This window comes from Silene latifolia, chromosome 2 (genome assembly GCF_048544455.1).
Source record: "Silene latifolia isolate original U9 population chromosome 2, ASM4854445v1, whole genome shotgun sequence".
Taxonomy (NCBI): domain Eukaryota; kingdom Viridiplantae; phylum Streptophyta; class Magnoliopsida; order Caryophyllales; family Caryophyllaceae; genus Silene; species Silene latifolia.
In genome coordinates this window covers 78,946,057-78,955,139 of record NC_133527.1, presented here as the reverse complement: position 1 = coordinate 78,955,139, position 9,083 = coordinate 78,946,057, and the positions used below count along the sequence as shown (strand labels likewise).

The window sequence follows — 9,083 nt, the reverse complement described above, 5'->3', positions numbered from 1 at the left end:
TCAGCTCTAGAACTCGAGATATTGCCATATGAAGCAGGCTGCAATATCGTGAAGTGCTTCTTTGCTTGTCAAATACTTGTAACTTGTACGCACTCATGCTTTTGCTATCTTTAGGCCTTGAAACGCGCACCAAGTTCACTCCTCAAGCTTTCCCTTCATGTCAAATGCTATGCTAAACACTTAGGGATGGATTCGGCTCATTTTCCGCTGAAATCTTCATATTTCTGCAATATCACACAAAAACACAAAAGTAGACGAAAATAGGAAAAATAGTAGAATAAACTACTAATTCAGCTCTGAAACGCATGTAGAATGAGGTGTAAAACATCATATAATAGACACGCATCACATAGTCCCATTGCTATCTCAAATCCCAGAAATTGCATTAGTATTTCTTCTTAGAGCAACCTTAGCAAAAAAGTATGAAGTGCTGGCATCCCCCATTTTTATTTCATGCGTCTTTGCTCTTTGATAAGCAATTTGAAGCTCAATATTTCTGAACTTGCAATAGCTGTCACAAAGTACTTTTTCTTGTTGCAAAAGATTTCCATTTAAAGGGTCAGTTTGAAATTGTTGTTGACAGGTCTTCAGCTGCTCCCAAAGAAGAAGGACCCTATCAGTAATCCCAGAGTAGTTTGCTCTATGTAACTGTTTCAGGTCTTTCTTAAGGGTCCTCTGGCATTGAAGAACACTTTCCATACAATTACCGTTTGTTGACCACTCCCATTTAGCTGCAACCAGCTGGTGAAATGTTGGATGCTGAGCCCAGCAGTTTAAAAACTTGAAAGATTTAGGAATGTATTTTTCATTGCAATCAGCTGTCACACATATTGGTGAGTGATCAGACACTCCAGGTTCAAAGGCAGCAGCACATGAACTAGGAAACCTGAGAACCCGCTCTCCATTAACAAGAGCTCTATCCAATTTCATCCATTTCCTATCCCATTCTTCCTGTTTATTTGTCCAAGTAAAACAACACCTCGTGCTAGCCAGGTCATCTAATTTAGCCTGCTTAATCCCATCATTAAAATCAGCCATATCTTGGTAATCAGGACGAGAATTACTGATCATCTCCTCCATAGTACGCACACAGTTGAAATCACCCATCAGGATCCAAGCCTCTTGAATGTTCTGCTTGATCGAAAATTCCCATAGAACATGTCTGGTAGTTGCACTGTTAGAAGCATACACCATAGTCACATAGTATTGCTTGCCTTCTATCTTGATTAACAAATGAATCCACTGGCTGGAGATGTCCACCACAATGATATCATAACCCAAATTTTTCCTCCAAATGACCCAAATGCGACCATTAGGGTGAGACCCATTATTAGTTAAGACAACAAATCTACTAAAACCATACTCAGCAATATTACTGAACTTATTATGCTTTATTCGAGTTTCTAAAATCCCCATAAGATCTATTTTATTCCTAGCATAGAAGCCTTAGCAAAGCAAAAAACGAAGGGGTCAATGAGATCGAATAGAACGTTCCACGATATTGAAAGATAGACCTTAACTTATATAAGTATAAGTTGATAACTTCGGCTTGTGATAATTTATAAAATACATATGCTTGTGACAAAAAAGAGAAATCCGAAATAATCTTTCACTTCACCAGAGACTTTCGCACCGGGATATGAGTTGAAAACAGCTCGTATGGAGAGTAGTTAAGCTTGACCAGTAGCATCTAATATAAAGAAAGTTGTCCTTGTGGTCAAGTCTTTCAGACCTCGACTCAGGGGTTAGATTCCACTGTATCCAGGACCCTGTACTCGGCCTATCTTATCTCGGACCTTCTTCCTCTTCGAGCTATAAATAGCCTCGGCTTATGGAAGTTAATAACATCTAGCTGCTTAAACCGCTTATTCATACCTCTAATATTCCACGAGCACAACTTCATGGAGAGCAAATGGGTGGAGCATCCTCAATCACACTAATATCCTGATTAATATTATCTTTTCCAATTGTAACTCTCAAATCCCTTCTCCCCTTTTTTTTGGTAATAAGAGTGAAACCTGTTGGAGTATGTGTCCTCAACAATAGTGCGATCACATGTTTAAATCTCAAATTAAGAATACGAAAGGGATGATAAATTATATAGTCAATTGATCAACATTAATCGGTAATGATTGGTTGACTCGAGTTTGACGTTACTGTCGCATTGACGGTGGTGATCAGTTGATCCCTTAAGGTCACACCTATAGGATGAGACCCAAATAAATAATTAATTAATTGTATGCGATACAGATTAATTAATTCCTTATTTGTATGAGTTGGATTTTATGTCTTATTATAATGTGATTAAATAAGATTCGATTTAGTGGATTAATATATTAATTTACTAAATTATGTTGAGGTTTTATAAATATTTCGAGGTAGAGGTAATTATTTATTTACATTTATAAGAGGTTGTAAATTTAACTAACTAGCTATTATGGGACCCATTATATGTTGATATAATGGTAAAATATTACTCAATAAGTTGAGTGAGTATATGTTTATTAATTTGTCACATAATTTTTGTATGATCAAATTAATATTTAATTATGTAAGATAATTAAACATAAGACTATTAAGCATTTGTGGGACAAATATTATAAGACAAAAATAGACCCATATATACTCAAGTGCACCGTCCATAATGGTAGCATGCTTGAGTTTTTGGCTTTGTCATTTTGTTGTTGGAAAGATGCTCCAACATCTTATGACATGCTTTATTCATGCTAGCCTTCTACCTACACATAGAGAATATTACATAAGACAAAATGAGAAAACCAAAATGCTCTACAAAAGAGCATTTGGACAGTACATGAAAAGATGATGGAGAGGTGAATAATTGTTGTTCTCGTTTTTTACTCTACCTTTCTCTCAAAATATCATACATGCAAAAACCTCAAAAACCACTCAAATACTAATATTTATCATATATTACTAGTGTAGTAATATTAGTAATATTAGTAATAATTAAGGGTACATTACTACATAATATCTAGTTAACATTAGTAGTAATTTTGGGTTATAATCTTGGGTGCAATTAAAGGGAGGGCTCCTAATATAGAGTCTTGGAGGATCATCCAAATACTTATCATAACTCAAGAACAAGTGAAGGTAGGAGACCTTACTTGTGCCCATTTCATGCCATACAACAATGTAAGGAACATTGTTTTTCTTTCCTTATTCTTTTATTTTGTTATGCAGGCACTAGATCCACTATGACATATTTAATATGTTGATTAAATCACTTTTATAAATGTCTAATAAAAGGTATATGGACCTAACAATTAGTATCAGAGCACAGGATGTTGCATGCATAATCGATTTATAGTTTTTTCGAGTTATTTGTAACTTAGTTAAAACTAAAAAAATTTTTGATTTATTAGATAAAGCCACGAAATCTTAATGCATGTTGTATATTCTGGTTCTAAAATTTACTTAGGTCATTTTTATGATTTATGGTATTTTATTGCTCATTTTAATGATTTTTAGTAATTTTATTACATTTTTATGATTAAAATGGTATTTAAAATGCTAAAAATAGTTAAACATAGTCTCTGACCTTGAATTTTTTATATGACCTCACATGCATATTTTACTTATTGTATGTAAAATTTCGAATAAATTTGATTTATTTGGCATGATTTACGATTTTTATGAGATAAAAATGAATTAAATGGAGGTAAAATGGTTAAATATAGTTAAACTTCAAAACTGGCCATAAAATTTTAATATATTATCACATGCACATTTTACTCGCTGTGTGTAAAATTAAAGATGAACTTGATTCATTTTGCATGATTTATGAATTTCTAGAGTAAAAATGACATAAATAGTGACTATTTTAGCATAAATAGCTAAAACAAATTACATGGCATGAAAAAATTATTTTAGGTTTCATTTATATCCCACTTATCAGATCTAAAGTTATAAAACTAATTAGATTAATTTTTGTATGCTTTAGATGTTTTATTTGATAAAACTGATAAATCGCAACTACATTTTTCTCGAAATAAATTTGAATAGTTTAACCATGATTTTTGGCATTATGAGTGTCATGGATAATTCCAGAATGTTCAAAAATTTAAAATTCAAATTTTGAAATTATTGAAATTAAATTTGAATTTATTTCATAAATGTTATGATTTTGGGGTCATAATGAGCATAAAATTATGTCAAGTTGAATTATTGTCAAAAATTGAGTAATGACTAATTTTTGAGACCTAAGAGTGTTAGGATAATTAACTTGGACTAAAATTAGATTTTAGTATTATTTAGCGATTTTAATAAGTTAAAATCGTGCATTTCCATGAAACCGGGTTATATAATCGATATAAGTTAAATAGGGCGATTTGGCACATAATTTGGCATGTTAGACACATATTATAATGCTTCATATTTCATTGTTGAATGTCATATTTTATTTATGTAATTTTGAATTATGTAATTTTTCTTAGTATGGCCTTAGTTTTTAATCAATATTACCCGTAATGTAAGGGGATATTGATTCGGTTGTAATTTATTGTGATCTCGTATCACTTTTATTTTTACTAATTTTTCATATTACAAATGTATAATAGGAATAGCTATGTATTTTATTATTATTTGTAATTCCGAAGTTCCTTCAAGACGGTGCCATTCGGAAAGGCGTTCCGACGAAGACGGTATTCTAGGGAGGCGTGCCACTTGAAGATTCAAGGAACCAAAGGAGTTGGTTTCTGAATTTTTAATAGATTATTTGATTTTCTATTTTAGGATGGCCATACTAGGAATTTATTATTTGCTTTGCATTTCTTTTAATATGTTGCATGCATTGCCAAATCGCCATAACAACACATGCATATCATATCGAGTTTTCGATCGTGTCAATTAATATTATCGATAATTCGACCTTTTAGTTCACTTAAAATTGATAGATAATAAATTGACATGACCTATCACTAATTTTAAAATTGAGATTAGCCTTACCAAATAGTAGGACCCATGAATCCCCGTGACATTTGGGGTAGGTTCGGTTTTCCCGAGGTGCCTTCATTTATCATTGAGTATAGTAAGTGGGGTAATTAAATGTTATTACACACGAAATTTGGTTGGTCTCAAAGGGATATTATGACTAGTCTTATGTTCCGGGGCTAGAGATGGGTTTTACGAAAAACATCGACCGAGAGTTCTAAAGTAGAATCAATTAAAGAGTTAATTCACCAAATTTTTATAAGTATGGGATGTATCGGTTTCCCCATCCCCATATTTGTATAAAGATGGATCTCGGAATCCTTATTATAGTTGAGTAGTGGTTGGGTCGCTTTGAGCTTAGATTTCGGTTGCTTGTCGTTAGGAGCACCTAGACCAAAACAATATTTATAACTTCAGAAACAACTCTACTATTAGTAAAGACGCAAGTAAAGGTCGGATCCCAAGGGACGGGTATTGATGTAGGATTTTCGATTGCAAGTAGTGGTGTCTAGGGGTGTCACAATTTGGGTTGAGATAAGAAGATCACTAAACTAAACAACAATTAAAGTAAACAAACAAGATGACTAAAATGAGATGTAAACAATTGATTAAAAGCACTAGGGTGTCATGGGTTCATAGGGGATTCATGGGAATTGATCATACAAACATATTCTCAAATTATAAGCAAGCAATTATTGTTGTGATAGGATCGAGTTGGTTTATATCTTACAATCCTAGGAAGGTTTGAGTCCCGGAGCCGAATCGATTAGATTGTACAACACTTACAAGTCGACTTAATCCTCCCCACTCAACTATATGCATGGTCTAATGAGACTCTAGTTGGTTTATATCTTACAAGTCTCATTGAAAAGGTAGGTGATGGGTAAAAAATGCAAGGATTCATAGGCTCGCATTTCATCAAACATAACATGTGCATAAGTTGAGATCACAACAAGCAAGCAAATAAATTATGAAAATATATTAAATTAAGCATGAATCATCCCCCATGTTGGTTTCCCCTAATTACCCATTAACCCTAGTTAAGGAAACTACTCACTCATTATCAAGTTTAACATGTTAACAAGGTTGTCAATCATATTAACAAAGCAAACATTATGAATAAATGAAGATGATTAACAATAATTAAAAAGGGATTAAGAGAGTTATACCTAATGATGATTCCAAAATAATAAGCAAAGAATAATAGAAGTACTTGATGAATGATTGGAAGGTTGTCAATCCTCCAAATAAACCCAAATAATCTTCAATTACCCAAAATAAAGGATGAACAAAAGAGAAATTAAGGAAATGAGATTTTTATTAATATTTGATTAGAAGTTGATTACAAGATCAAATATCCTCAAACCGGACCTTTGCTCGTCCCGAGTAACGAGGTGACAAAACTAGGACCCTTATTTAAACTATCCTACTAATATAGCCGATATGAGACAATTAGCGGGTCTCACTCCGCCCCTTCAACTCACAACAAGACAACCATGAGGTAGGATGCCTTCTTGCAAGGCTAGGTGGGGCTTGCCAAAATGGCGACACATCCAAGCATTAAAGCACACAAAATCAAGTAATGGATACATCTACAAAAGAATAGCCACTTTCCCCATCTAAGTGGCAGAAATTATCTAAAGGGGAAGCAATTCAAGGGTACACACTCCTTCATAGATATGGTTTCTTCAAACTACTAAGCCTGGAAGGATACCAATAAATCACCTCCAAGTTGTGTCAAGCTAGGGTACCTTTGTCCTCAATCGTTAAATGCTTTTGTCAAGAATAAACTCCCTATGGTGTTAGAAACACTGGAGGATCGCGGAATTCCCCTTCTTGCCAAGACAAGAAGAAGGGTCTTCCCCTCTCTACCATGCACAAAAATGGATACGATGGATAAAGGGATCAATAGTATTTGAGTTTCATGTGGGAGTTTGCTTTTGTTGTTGTTTTTCCCTCCCAATTTCTTGTGGCATTTGACATTTGAGAACACTTTCCTTTTTTTGCCATTTCTTATGATGTTTGGCATTTTCAATGCTTGACAACCTTCAACTTTTGCATTTTCTTTTGAACATTTTCAAAGTCACCCCAATTAGTAATGAGGGTGCCTTATATATGAAGCATAGGAGTTTTTATTTTTCTTACTCCTCTTTTCTTTTGATGCAATTTGCAAACTCTTTGACTTTTCATTTCATTTCTGGAACTCAATTTTAATAATTTTTGTGCCCATTCCCTTTGATGACAAAATGTATGGTAGAATATGGATGAATGATGGTTACATGGTTTCAAGGGTCACCTTGGAATAAACGGTAGCCAATGAGTTATCACACCACAAGGTACTCTTGACTAGGCCTTAATCCATGGATCAAAGGATACTAGCATGACACATCCTAGGATGTTTTACAAGTATGCTAACAAGCAAAGTCTTTAAGAAGAAAAAGCATCTACTAGGGCCTATATACACTTGTCGAGCTTTCCAAATAGACGGTTTCACCAAAAAAAATTCCTAAATGCAACTATATGCCATGATGCAACTAACATATATACATCTTAATTCATATGCTTCTGCCAACTAATATGCCAAATAATTTAAATGCAAGTCCTAAATTCACATTGTTTATACCGCATCAATCAAAATAAAGCCACATAGTCATTAACATAAAGAGGAAAAAGGAGATTGGAAATATCATACCATGCGGTCTTCAATATCCTCATGTCTAGGATGTGGCGTAGTCAATCAATGTGAACAAGGATGAACAAACACAATATATACAAAACAATATATACAAATCCATACTAAAAAGGAATGAACATGTTTTTGGATTTTCAATTTTTCAATTTTTTTGGTTTTTCGAAATTTTGGATTTTTTTGGATTTTGAATAAAAGTCAAGTTAGAATTTCCTATCCCCACACTAGTATAGGCATTGTCCTCAATGGCCAATACGATAGGAAATTATGCAATGAGTATGCATGATTTCTAAACTAAATTCAAACTATACTAAGCTACACTACATGATGCATGTGTTTTTGTTATGGCGTAGAGCATAATTTAAATTAGCTCCCGATGCATATGCATGGACTTCCCCAAACCAAAATAGACATTATTTCTAATGTCTTGAATTTCCGAGGAGTTTATGCACATGGAATGCAATGCATAAAATTAAAGATTGTCATTTTGTATTTTACAAGTTGGGAACAAAGATAAAGAACACCTTAATGAAGCCAAGGTGTTAGTCTTCTAATGTTGCTAGGACTCCACAAAATAAATGATCAAAAATAAAAGCAAGAGAAGTAGACAAACCATAAGGGAGGTGTAAGAATGTAGAAGCCTCCAAAGTTTACTAATCCTCACCCATTGTATCATCATCATCATCATCATCATCTCTTGAGGCATCATCAACCTCCATAGATGTGGAATCATGTCCACTCTCACTTTCACTTGCTTGTTCTTCCTCACTTTTCTCTTCCTCTTCTTGAGCATCTTCTTCTTGAACCTCTTCTTGGTCACCACCCTCTTCAACAATCATCTCCTCTCTACCCGGTCTACCACCACATAGAGAATATTGCATAAGACAAAATGAGAAAACCAAAATGCTCTACAAAAGAGCATTTGGACAGTACATGAAAAGATGATGGAGAAGTGAATAATTGTTGTTCTCATTTTTTACCCTACCTTTCTCTCAAAATATCATACATGCAAAAACCTCAAAAACCACTCAAATACATATTTGTCATATATTACTAGTGTAGTAATATTAGTAATATTAGTAATATTAGTAATAATTAAGGGTACATTACTACATAATATCTAGTTAACATTAGTAGTAATTTTGGGTTATAATCTTGGGTGTAATCAAAAGCAGGGCTCCTAATATAGAGTCTTGGAGGATCATCCTAATACTTATCATAGCTCAAGATCAAGTGAAGGTAGGAGACCTTACTTGTGCCCATTTCATGCCATACAACAATGTAAGGAACATTGTTTTTCTTTCCTTATTCTTTTATTTTGTTATGCATGCACTAGATCCATTATGACATATTTAATATGTTCATTAAATCACTATTAGAAATGTCTAATAAAAGGTATATGAACCTAACAAAACCATCATTTGTTAAAACATCAATTGGGTCC

The 9,083-nt window shown here is 33.6% G+C and overlaps 1 protein-coding gene across 1 annotated transcript; it reads right to left on the bottom strand.

The window, feature by feature from the left end:
- Positions 1-366: 366 nt before the first annotated feature.
- LOC141640999 (uncharacterized) lies at positions 367-1,416 on the bottom strand. The gene has a single exon (XM_074449677.1). It carries the CDS (start codon positions 1,414-1,416, stop codon positions 367-369), a length of 1,050 nt encoding a protein of 349 aa, XP_074305778.1.
- Between the last annotated feature and the right edge of the window lie 7,667 nt (positions 1,417-9,083).